Here is a 12,902-nt window from a genome sequence, read left to right as displayed (position 1 = left end):
AATGGTTCCTAAAAACAAAAAAGTTTGGGGCAGGAGTTCTTAACTATTTTCATGCCATTGACACCTTTGGAAGTCTGGTGAAAACTACAATCCCTTCTGAGAATGAAACTTTTACGGGTATAAGATTGCAATGGAAACCAATTACACTGAAACATAGCAATCAAAATATTAAAAATAAAATTCTGATATAGTAATAGAGGTGTTTATTAACAAATAAACCTAATGGTGGTTCTAATAACTACCAGAATGTGGAAGTAGTGATGAGTGTAAATGATATTTCAAGATTATACAAGTGTTACTTGAAATGAAAAGGTCTGCTATTTCTATTAGTGAATAAGTCACGGTACTGTTAAATACTATCGTCGTTTGTTGGCAACATTCATAATCGAAGGAAATGATAAATTCAATTAGAAGTTAGTGAAAATAAACATGTCCTTTTTTTCTCATCCAAGTTCACAGACCCCTGAATTCTATCCTCAGGTTATGTGCAAACTCCCAAAGGAGTTGGTTTATTCTAATCTGCAAACACAAACATTTCTTTATCCCTATAACATTGTATTTCAGTTCTGAACTTTAAAAAAAATTAGGGAGGACTCTCTCATTTTCTCTCTCTCTCTTTTTTAAAGGGTAACACAAACACTCCTTTGAGCACCCACCCTCCCTTCTTTTGTACCCTCCTCTTCCTGGTACATTGCTGGCTGGGTGTGAATGGCCCAGAAGCAGCTGCGGAGGGTCTGGATGCTGACCCCTCTGTGGTGGAGGCCTGCAGAGAAAGGGTCAGGCCTCTCTTTTGAACTGATGTCATTAGCAAGGGTCGGGAGGGGCCTCCTGTCAGTCTAAGGGTAGAGCAAAGTTGAGGAGCAAGAGTGGAAAAAAGGGGAAGTAAATTTAGGAAACAAAAACAGGACTTTAGACTTGAAATGAACTCTAAAATGTATCAGATCAACTCATAGCGTCTGCCACAACACTCTAGGCCACCCAAGCCTGAAGGCTATCCTCACTTTACTTGAGCACTTCTATAAAAGAGGCTCAGTCTTTATGAAATAACCCATTCCTCTTACTAATTATTAATAAGATCCTTCTTATATTGATCTTTTTTTCTCTAACATTTCAGTCTGGAATATCTAGATTGCTTATTCACACTGCCCAAATTCTGATAATCTCCTACCATCTACTTTGTTTTTCACTGTGGAGACTGACCTCATAAAAATGTCAGTTGATAAACAGAAGACCTGAATGTTAAGGTTGCCAGTTTGGCAGTTTTCATGAGCACTTTTAATTTAAAAAGAAGAATTTCCAAGCAGGAGAACTGCTCAACCATAAAACCACTAATTTTTTGAATTTTCCAAGTTAGGAAAACATACCTTGAGATGTCTGTGAACAATTACATGTGGAATCTGAACTGCATGAAACGTACATCAAAGCACTAAATTAGGATGATTTCAGACAAATAGTTATCCTTTGGTTTTCTTCCTCAGTCATATGTAACTAGTTTTGCCAAGGAAACATGCATTTTAAACAGATTTCCCAAAACAGTTATGTGATTAAGCTTTTCAGAGAAATATTAATGTGGTCAGGTGTAATAAAAAAAACAATAACTGAACTTGTTAAACCAAAATTCTTTTAAAAAATTCTGCAATTTTGTCTTATTTGCACATTAGACAAAGAATCTATACTATTATAATCACATGTAAGTACTATTCCCTACTTTGAATTACTAAATCGATCTTCAAAAACTGTGTGAGTAACGTGCATCTCCCTAAGTGACATAAAATAGACATCAGCATGTCTGTCAGATGGAGGCTGTTATGCTGTATTCCTTATTATAAAAACACATAGTATTATTAATATAAATATACACATCTAGTCCCTCTTAGTAAATTTGCTTCAGAATTCTTAGTTGTTTGGTGCAGAACAATTGTGTCTAGAGGTCTAGAATTGTGCTACAATACAAGAGTGAAAAGCAAAATAGTTGTCCTATTCAAGAAGCCAGATGCTGGTTTAACATCTACTTTTCATGCAACTGAAGACTATTTGACAGAGTGAACCACACTTGGCATTGAGAAGATGTCAACAAGTCTTAAGATGATGAAGTATAGCTGAAGACCTCCTCCTCTCCCAGTTAATTCCTTTTAAACCATTAGTACCTCCATGAATTTTGATGTGGCATTGAGCATACAGGTATTGTGCTGTTCACCCCTGTATTCAAAGGGCACCATGACAAAGCCGATGGCTTCCGGGATGGCCAGGATGAAGGAAATGATCCAGATGGAGACAATTTCAATGGCAGTAACCAAGGGAATCCCGATTCCCTGAACACGACTCCAGGAGGCAACTGCTCTGTACCTGAAAAGAAAAGGGATAATGGTACCAAGTTGTTTGGAAATTTTAAATTTATTTCCATTAAACAAAAATTATAAATGCTGGGAAGCTCCTCTTGGCCAGTGACCAACTATTAGCTTTTTAGGAATTTTCTGTGAGTCTTTTTTTTTTTTTTTTTTTGAGACAGAGTCTCACTTTGTTGCCCAGGCTAGAGTGAGTGCCGTGGCGTCAGCCTAGCTCACAGCAACCTCAAACTCCTGGGCTTTAAGCGATCCTACTGCCTCAGCCTCCCGAGTAGCTGGGATTACAAGCATGCGCCACCATGCCCGGCTAATTTTTTCTATATATATTTTAGTTGGCCAGATAATTTATTTCTATTTTTAGTAGAGACGGGGTCTCGCTCAGGCTGGTCTTGAACTCCTGACCTCGAGCGATCCACCCGCCTCGGCCTCCCAGAGGGCTAGGATTACAGGCGTGAGCCACCGCGCCCGGCCTGTGAGTCTTGATATTAAAAAAAAAAGTGGGGCAATGAAGAATTCCACCCATTTGGAAATTAATCGCCTTGCAGGCTTGAGTCAGGTCTTTTTTTCGGGTCCAGTAAAATCTCAAGAGGGTTTAGAATGTGGCAGCAACAGACAGGTGTGCCTAGGTTTTTAAGCTGGGGGAAAAGTTGGATGATGGGAGTGGCAGTGAAAGCTGCTGGTACTTACTATAGTAATATTTTATTCCTCTTTAGGTATTAAGAAAGAAAACTTGACATATTACCTACGAAGTGGGCCTAGATACTCCTGAGTGAATATTGACCATAGATATTCCCTTGTTTCCTTCCTTCTTCTACCCTCAGAATATGATCCCAGTGGGCTTGTACCAGGTGGCCGTTTTAGTAAATAAATGACATTTCTGGTAAATGTCTCCCATTATGGTCCTGTGCTAGAGGAGATAAAACTTAATGATGCTTTGGTTCCTAATCTTTCGGGTGCACAATCTAAGAAAAGAATAGATCATACAGAGTATAGGATATAAATGTATCTGAACAATTAGGTCAATCAAAAAACTGGCATTAAAAAATTATGCTTACCTTATTTTTTACTTTAATATTTTTATGATAATGATCAAATTTAAATGTTAAGTCTAAAGAAGGTTTGGTTTAGAAACTCTGTGCTCTTTGACCTGATGTGATGGTCTGATGCTAACTGTTTTTAGACTTACTGTTAGGAAGAGACCTGTGACGTGGTTTGGTATTTTTGTGCCCTCATTCTTGAAATTTTTGTTGCTGTTGTAATGGAAAGGAAATAGTTTCTTTTTATGGTTTTTATTAGATATTGCCAGAAGAAGGCTGTAAAACAGACTAAAGCATTGGAGACAGGTGCACGTGGGTTTGTAGGACATACAACTTAATGTGGGAGATAAATCAATAAAGCCAAAGGAACATACAAGCTGCCCATATCCATCGGGATGAGCCCCAGTCCCTTGTGTTTAGTGGACTATCTCAGCATATCTGCACAGTACATATGTGAAAATCTGACCCTGAGAATTATACAGCCTAATTCTTCACTGGAATTGCCGGCAGATTAGAACCCATAGATTTGGGTATTTTATGATGACGCTACATGGCATATATACAGCACAATTTGCTGGAGAATGTTTTGCAGAAGATTTTTAGGGTAAGATTGGTGTACAATAAAAATCTCTAAAAAAAGAAAAGGTTCAGATTAGTTCAGAATGGAATAAAATATAGCTATGCAAACAGACCAAGAAAATCCTTTTATGATATAGCCAAGATTGCCTTTTAAAATTTATGGTCATTTCCAGTGGGAGAAAGACTGCAGTTTATTTTTCTTTTCATTTCAGTTTACTTTTCTTTGTTGCCTTATTAGACTGGCAGCCCGATATCCAGTAAAAGCTAGAAGGAATGGCGGCGGGATGTCTCTATCCCAAAGCTGTCAACTGAGTTACATCTATTCCTCCTCCCTTTTCCTCAGGTCAGTTACCAGGAAAGGTGATTTAAATAAAAAATCCTGTTCCACCAGAGAGTAAGAAAGCCAGATTTCTTAGCCAGGATTTTGGGTGGAAGGTGGTTTAAGCAAGAAAATATGGTCCACATGTTCTTATGGTGAATATATTCACAGAGCAGCTTCAATTTATAATGTGCCATAAATTCCCAGAATGTCATACATCCCATAATCCAATGTAAATTCAACATTTTTAGATAAGCAGAAGTAATTTTTAGTGTCTAGTTTAGCAAATGATTCATAATCAGTCTGCTCCTTCATTAACCCATATCACTGAGCGTTAGAATAGTTTCTATTTGTAATCACACTGGTTTCAATAACATCTCCGCGAAATAGGAAGAAAGCAACCACAAGAGGAATTAAAACAATCATTTTTTATGATGGAGGTGGGGAAAGGTATGGAAAATATGAAGTACCAGATGTTTCAAAACCAATTTCTACTTGGAATATGATGATACCACATATATTATACATACACAAATATGCTCTTTTTACTAGATGTGATGATATTAATAAATAGCCTTCAATCTAGTCAATGTGTGTGTGTGTGTGTGTATATATATATATGAATGACATCTTCAGTTGTCATAGAAAATCTGCAAGTGTAGATAGATTCAGCCACCAACAACTGATATTCCAGAAGTACTCCCTCTTCTTTGAACTGCTTTCTTCACTTGGCTTCTACCACATTCCTGGGTTTTCCTTCTGACTTACTGGCCACTTCTTCTCATCTCTTTGGCTGGACCCTGCCCTCTCCCTAAGTTCTTAGCATTGGATTTCTCTTAGGGTCTAGTCCTTGGACTTCTTTCCTATCTGCATGCTCTCTTTTGGTGACCTCACCCAGTCTCATGGCTTAAGTATCATTTAACTATATGCTGATAATTCCTACATTTGTAACTCTAGCCTGGAACCTCTAACTCTAGACTTGTATATTCAGCTGTCTACTTGAGAGCTCCACTAGGACATCTAACAGACATTCAAGTATACCTAAAGCAGACTCCTGGTCATCTTTGCTCCCACATTTGTCCTTTCTCCAGTTTTTACGATCTCAGGCCCAAAATCTTGAGAGATGCCTCTTTTACTATACATCTGATCTTTTAGCAAATCTTGCAACATCTTCCTTGAAGATATGTCCAAATGCAACCATTTCTCACCATTTCACCTGTTACCATATTGTTTTGATTATTGCAATAGCTTCCTAACTGGTCTCCCTGTGTCCACCTTGCTTTGCTACAACCTACCTTGAACACTGCAACTGGAGTGAGCCTGGTAAGTCAGATCATGGCACCCCTCTGCTCAACCCCCCCCAATGGCTTCCCACCCCTATGGGAATACCCACACATATCCTCTGAGCTGCTGCCTCACTTCCTTTAGGTCTTTATCATATCTTTTCATGGAAGCATTCCTTGGAGACACAATTTAAAATTGTCAACTCCCCTCCAGAACTGTCTCGCTCACCTCAATTTATTTTTCTCCGTAGCACTTACTACCGTGCGACCAACTGAATGTTTTATTTCTGTATTTTGTTTATTGTCTATGCACACCCCTCCCTTTAGAATATAAGCTCCATAAGGGGAGACGTTTTGTATGCTGGTCACAATGTCTAGAACAATAGGTGCTGAATAAACACCGGTTGAATGAAGTGGGTTTTTGTTGTTGTTTCCATGCATTTTGTCTTACTTAATTGGCCAAAGCCAATAGCAGCATACTACATTCTGAGCATTTTCCTGTTTTTCAATCTAGCCTTAAATTAAGCAACAGATAAAAAGCTAATACTTTTAGAAACCCAGAATCAATCATTTAAAAACAAGGCAAGATCTTTGGGCTGATCTTTCTCCCTCTTGTGTTCCAGCCAGGAACCTGAGGACCTGCCTGTTTGCTGGTCTCCACAGGGAGCCTGGCCCAGGGCTCCCGGCTGCCAAATCCCAGAGGGGTCTGTTCCCATTACATCACCTCGCACCCTGTCACGTGATGCGCCAAAATAAAAGTATAAATTATATATTTATGTTTTACATAAATACGTTTTATTTACATAAAGATGTTTGCTACTGTGTGTGTCTATAAATAGATTTTTACATGTTTTCAAGTTCAGAGGCATTTAATACACTTTTATTGAATCTTTAGGGTCTGGTCATTAAAGTTAAAAAATTTTATTATTGAAAGAACTTTAAAACATAATAAAATAAAACAAATTCAAAAGATACCACTTGAACAAAATCTATTTTTATTTTTTCTTATTGTTTGTCCATTTCTATTCTCACAGGCATTGTTCAAATATATACTATAATCATATCACTTACAGTTATATTTTTAGCTTTATTTACATGAAAAAATACTTTCATGTTTCTACGTAGGAATGCCACCTATCAATTTAATGGCTACACAGCAGAAAAAGATTTTGATATAATTTACTTAAATCTTTGTCCTATGTTCACATCATTTCTAGTGTTTCACAGTTGTGAATAACACACCTATAAATATGTGTGTACACATACATTTTTTCTCTTTCTGAATGATGTTCCTGGATTAATTATCTTGGTTGGGATTACTGGATCAAAGGAATAAAAAGGTAGCTCAGCTACCTTAAGTTTTTGCTGAGTGCCTATCAAAGAATGCTTGCCTGCGCTAGAATTTATTATGTTTTCTTCAATTTTACTACTTACATAAGGTAGGGGGGCACTTCTATCTTTACTTCTGCACATCTTTAATTAACAGCTAACTTGACCTTTTGTAATGTTTTTTTATAATTTATATCTCTTATGCCATAGACAAACCAATTGCCATACAGAGGTTTGCAGGTGAAATACCAGCAGGAAGAATTTTAAAGAGAAAACAGGTGTGATGAATTAAAAGGCACTGCAAATGCTTTAAGACTTCTCCAATTGAGCTCTTCAGTTGGGTTGGCCTGTGACTGCTCTGATCAATCAATTACAGCTAGAATGATGCTTTTGCGAGTTCCAGACCTGGCCTCTGGGAGAAGTGGCCGGTTCCACGTTGGAGCCCGGAGCCTGCTGCAGCAAAAACACTGAGGGGCCCTGAGACTGTAAGGAGAGGGAGATGGGCTCCGCAGAGCTCAGACTTCCAGCTGTCCCCGCCGAAGTGCCAGACATGTGAGTCTTGGACCCAGGAGATAAGCTCAGTGCCAGCTGAAATCCACCAACGACCCCAGTTGAAGTGACAAGAAGCAAACGAATTGCCCAAATTCCTGACCCACAACATGGTGAGATATGATAAAATGGTTGTTGTAAACTGCTAAGTTTTGGAGTAGTTTTCAAAGAGAAAGGAGGTAGCAAAGTTAACCAGTCGCCTGATCTTGACAGTAGAATAAGATAAAAGCAGGAATAACTACGTGCAGCAGAGAAGAGACCCAAAAATGAGATCCTAGCCAGCGTTTGGCTTTGTCTCTGTCCAGTTCCCAGCTGCTTTCCTCTGGCTCAGCCACTTCTGCCGTGGCTCCACTGTTGCTATGCAGCAGTAGAAAATCGTGACACCAGGGGAATAAGGAGAAACCAACTCTAAGTCTAATAAAAATGAGGTTTTTCAGAAAATCACCTTCCTATTTCTTGAATTAGGATAAACCTTTGAGAAGATCACAGATACCACCGAGCAATTATTTGAAACGAGGGGCTGAAGAATTGACATCAGCGTTTGAGTTTAAGGCATATAAAACAAAGCTGTCTTATTAATGGATCTTTGCAACTTTTCCAAGTATCTGATTACACATCACTCTGGAATAGTTGTTAAAAGGGTTTTATCTTTTTACGGGCTTCTTCGCCAGACAACTTTTAACTACAAGTTGGATCTGCACCCAGACGTTTTTACTGGTCTGACCTGTCATCATCATCGTCCACTTTAAACACTTACAAAGAAGGGCACTGAGCCCCCTCCCCCAGCCTTGTTCTTTCTTCCCCCCACCAAACAAACCCAAAGTAACATATAAAACTTGTCACTTATGGCATGTAAGAATAGCTATTTTAATAGTTGGTAACGGCTGGTTTCTCATTTTTGTTGGGAAAAGTTCATCATTTTAAAAGTAAACCGCCTTAGCATAAAAAAAAAATATCTCACTGAGAAAGTTGGATAGGGGTCCAAATTTGTTCCTAAATTTCTTCAGTTTGTACTTTATCTTTTTCTTAAGTGACTAAGGATGTGAAGTTAAAAATAAATAATTAAGAGTTAGATTTGTGGAGGAATTAGTAAAACGGTTGAACTGAGACAAGCCCGTAGTTGAAATTAACAATGAAAGCTCATCCATTTTGGGACAAACCATGTGCTTTCTTTCCTTCTTTTTTTTTTTTTTTGAGACAGAGTGTCGCTTTGTTGCCCGGGCTAGAGTGAGTGCCCTGGCGTCAGCCTAGCTCACAGCAACCTCAAACTCTTGGGCTCAAGAGATCCTACTGCCTCAGCCTCCTGAGTAGCTGGGACTACAGGCATGCGCCACCATGCCCGGCTAACTTTTTTTCTATATATATTTTAGTTGGCCAGATAATTTCTTTCTATTTTTAGTAGAGACGGGGTCTCACTGTTGCTCAGGCTTGTCTCTAACTCCTGACCTTGAGCGATCCACCTGCCTCAGCCTCCCAGAGTGCTAGGATTACAGGCGTGAGCCACCGCGCCTGGCCTCCTATATTATATTTTTAAATGTTATAAAGCTGCAGTATTTAAAACAATGTGGTACAGGCCTTGAACACACTGAGAAATCAATGGGAAAACTAGAATCAGGTGTTGGAAACATGTAACACAGGATAAAATCACTGAATATAATGGGGAAAGGAGAGATTCATCAGTAAATAGTGCTGTTTAGCCATCAGGGAGAAAAGGCATGTTGAAGTCTTATCTTGTGCTATATATCAATAATAGTATTTATAATAATTACCATTTATTGAATATTAGTAAATACCAAGCCCTGTTAAAAATACTTTACAGAAATATGTTTATTTAACTGTGATACGTACTATAATTATAAGAGGTTAATCAAGTCCACATGGCTACTAAGTGTTGGAGCCAGTAATCAAATGTAGGTAGTCTGCATTTTTTAACCATTATACTCAAGCATGTAAAAACTCAAACCATAAAGTAGTAGAAGAAAATAAACTAATATCTTTTTGATCTCTGGAAAAGCAAGACCTTCTGAACTTAAAAAGAATGGTAGAAATTCTGAATAAAATTAAAAACGTATCTCAGGAGATAACATTAAAAACATTCAGATCAAACATTCATAGAGTTAAAAACAAATAACTAAAGTAATAAACTGGGGAAAATATTTATCACTCCCACCACAGGCCTAGGGGGCAGGGCTGATTCCTCCTCCTACTTTGTTCTGCCCCCTCTTCCTTCCTTGCAGGAATCTCAGAGGATCCTCTTGCTGAGCTCCAGTCACTCCCAGTGTAAATCCCACCAGTGTATGTGTGTGGTGGGGGGTAGAGCAGTTAGGTCATCAATTCCTATTTCTGTGTAGGATCACCTCACCCACACCACCTCCTCTCCCATCTCATGCATGAAGAAAAATGAACTCCTAGAAAGATGCCAGTGCACTCCAGCCTAGGCAACAGCACAAGACTTTATCTCAAAAAAAAAAAAAAAAAAATTGAAAAGAAAGAAAGAAAGAAAAATGATCTAGATGTTCCATCACAAAAAGCAGTTGTTTATCAAATGATGTGAGTCATTCCTAGGAAAGAAAGGAAGGAAGGAAGGAAGGAAGGGAGGGAGGGAAAGGACAGGAGAGGAGAGGAGAGGAGAAAGAAAGAGAGAGAGAGAAAGAAAGAAAGAAAGAGAAAAAGAAAGAAAGAAAGAAAGAAAAGAAAAGAAAGAAAGAAAAGGAAAAAAAGAATGTCAAGAATCTATTTCATTAAGATTTGGTCTGAGTTTTAAACCAAGGAGATGAACCGTTTTAAAATTCCACTCTCCCAAACATCAGCCTTAATCCAGAAGGTTTTTCCGTGGTAATAAACTCATCATTCTATGTTCCTTAGATCCATTCTTTACTATTTTTACATTTCATTTGGTATTGACTCTAAGCTTTGGGACCTGTATATAGGGAATCTATTTGACACTTTTATTTCAAAAGCTTTCACCCTACAGAATGAATCATTCACACTTAATTCCTAAAGATAAGATTCCATTTGCTTTAAGTCTTCATTTGTTGCATTATAGTCTGTGGAAAAATAAAATAAAATCCGTTTTTTAAATAAAACAAGGACTAAAGAGGGAAATTGGAACTTGTTACAAAGCAATCTGTAGTTTGTGAATCTCCAATTTTATTTTATGAGCTGAATCAAATTATGGCCCAGGAAGAAGAGTATCTGTGATTTTTAACATGATACTTTTAAAACATAATTAATCTCTCAGAGTTTTGTTTTGAAGGAAAATAATGAAAGAAACTATACATCCAAGTTCTATAGAATTTCTTTATTACTTCATTAATCAATGATTACAAAGTGCTATAAGGAAAAAGAAAACATCTAGATTTCTCACTATCAACTTTTAATCTAAATAAGGTAAACAAGACAAAGAAAGTAGGTAAACAAGACAAAAAACATATATATATATAATATAGTAAAAATATGTGCATAGGACACATTGTTCTGTTTTCAAAACATCATGATTATTTTCTCATTTCTTTTCTCTACATGGATTTTAAAGCTATAATTAAAAATTTTAATCAGATATTGTAATGAGTATACATGGTGACACCGTTAAATATACAGCTTGATAAATACAGGAAAAATTTTACTTGTATTAACGAAGTAATAGATACAATTTAAAGCCTTTGATTTTTAGATAATATAACACTTTGGATGAAAGGAGAAATGATGTTGGGATGCTGGGAGTGGGAACATCAGTGTGAGAATTTATTAGTGAATGAAATCCAGATTGTAAGTGCTTACTCAACTTTTTAAGGAAATGGCCCAAAGTATCATGATCTACTATTTAGCCAAGTGGAAATTATATAGTAGCCACCTATGGTATGTGTTTTTATGCAGCAGCATTTAACATTTGGTAAGATGCAGAAGTAACCCACATGGAACCTTAAGTTTTCCTACAAATCACTAAAGAGTCCTACAATAGATGATGAAATTATTTCTAATCTCTGTGTTTACCATTGAGTGGGAACATTTTTGTCAACAGTAATACTGAGTTCTAAACTACTAAAGGAATTATTTTTGTGTTTTAATTTCAGTAATACATTTATTTTTAATAACACCATTTTGTTTATTTTGTGTTTCATAGTTATTATAGTCATAAATTTATAAGGATATCATTATAATTTTTAAATACTAATTGAATGAGCATTTTTATGTTTTAGCAATAGCAATTTTGGTTCCAAGAAATAATTATAAATGAAAAAGAACAGAATACTATAAAACACTTGAATGTTCTTTAAGACAGTAAGCCTTTTATTTCACAATGATGGACCCAGGTTCTCTGATAAGCTGATTGTCAGGGTGTAAGTTAATGGAAACCTCTTCTAAATTGTATGTTAGACACTCAAACAGGACATTATACACGAATTGTGTAAGATTTTTTAAAAAGTTTTATTTATTTATTTTTTTAGAGACAGGGTCTTGCTCTTTTGCCCAGGCTGGAGTGCAGTGGCACAATCACACCTCACAACAACCTCAAACTCCTGTACTCCAGCGATCCTGCTGCCTCAGACTCTCAAGTAGCTGGGACTACAGGGACACATCATCATGCCTGGCTGATTTTTAAATTTTTTTGTAGAGTTGGGGTCTCGCTATGTTGCTCAGGCTGGTCTTGAGCTCCTAGGCTCGAGTGGATTCCCCTGCCTTGGCCTCCCAAAGTGCCGGGATTACAAGCGTGAGCCATCGTGCCTGGCCAGATTATATTAAATATAAATGAGGACCAAACACAACTTAATAACCAAAGAATGTGTTATAAAGTTCCTAATTTCTTTCTTTATAATTGCTATCAAAATTAGAAGGTGAAGAAAATACCATCCCCAAGTTCCCAGAATTCAGAAGGGCTTGTTTAGAAAACTCTGGACAGCCATGTGTGAAGATTCTGGAAAGACTCAGAGATACCAGACACATTTTTCAGAATTGGACAAGGGGATGCTTTTGTCGTTGCCCTCTTTTTAAAATTAAGAAACATTTCAGGCATTCAAAGAAGCAAGGAGAAGAACCTAACACTATTGCGTACTTACCACTCAGCTCAAGTAACCAAACATTACAAATATAATTGAACCGCATCTTCATATTTCTCATGATACATTTACCATTCGAAATACAGGATTTGCATGTTCTCGGATCTCCTTTTCATAAAGTTTATACCATATAATATGTTCATTTTTTTTCTTTGTTGCCATAAGGGTGCCATATGGATATTATTGGCAAAATGCTTGAGGTACATATTGCCTAAGCCAAAGACGGCTAATAATCGGCAAATGTGTAAGGCAATTCTAAACAGTAAAGGCAAGATCATTCATGTTTTAATTCATTTGGAACTAATTAACAACTGTCCTGGGCACCAACTCTCTTGACTTTAATTCTTTTTGAGAAAATACTTTTCTAAATCCAACACAAGAACAAAGGGCAAGAATCATGTTAC

At 37.2% G+C, this 12,902-nt stretch overlaps 1 protein-coding gene and 1 long non-coding RNA gene across 3 annotated transcripts in view; one reads left to right on the top strand and one right to left on the bottom strand.

The window, feature by feature from the left end:
• The window catches only part of LOC123638470, a 67,941-nt gene extending 55,041 nt beyond the window's left edge, over positions 1-12,900 (top strand). The window contains exons 3-5 of one of the 2 annotated variants that reach the window (XR_006735368.1): positions 6,187-6,321; positions 7,103-7,554; positions 12,879-12,900. This is a non-coding gene — a long non-coding RNA (uncharacterized LOC123638470). Of the gene's footprint in view, positions 1-6,186; positions 6,322-7,102; positions 7,615-12,878 lie in introns of those variants that run through there. The other variant, XR_006735367.1, reaches the window with a different exon arrangement.
• The window catches only part of EDNRA (endothelin receptor type A), a 54,604-nt gene that overhangs the window by 9,781 nt on the left and 31,921 nt on the right, over positions 1-12,902 (bottom strand). The window contains exon 4 of the mRNA XM_045552091.1: positions 2,148-2,346. Within this exon, the coding sequence (XP_045408047.1) occupies positions 2,148-2,346 (199 nt within the window). The remainder of the gene's footprint in view (positions 1-2,147; positions 2,347-12,902) is intronic.

The sequence above is a fragment of the Lemur catta genome, chromosome 5, assembly GCF_020740605.2.
Source record: "Lemur catta isolate mLemCat1 chromosome 5, mLemCat1.pri, whole genome shotgun sequence".
NCBI lineage: Eukaryota > Metazoa > Chordata > Mammalia > Primates > Lemuridae > Lemur > Lemur catta.
Note: the sequence above shows the minus strand (reverse complement) of the source record. Positions and strands in the feature narration are given on the sequence as shown.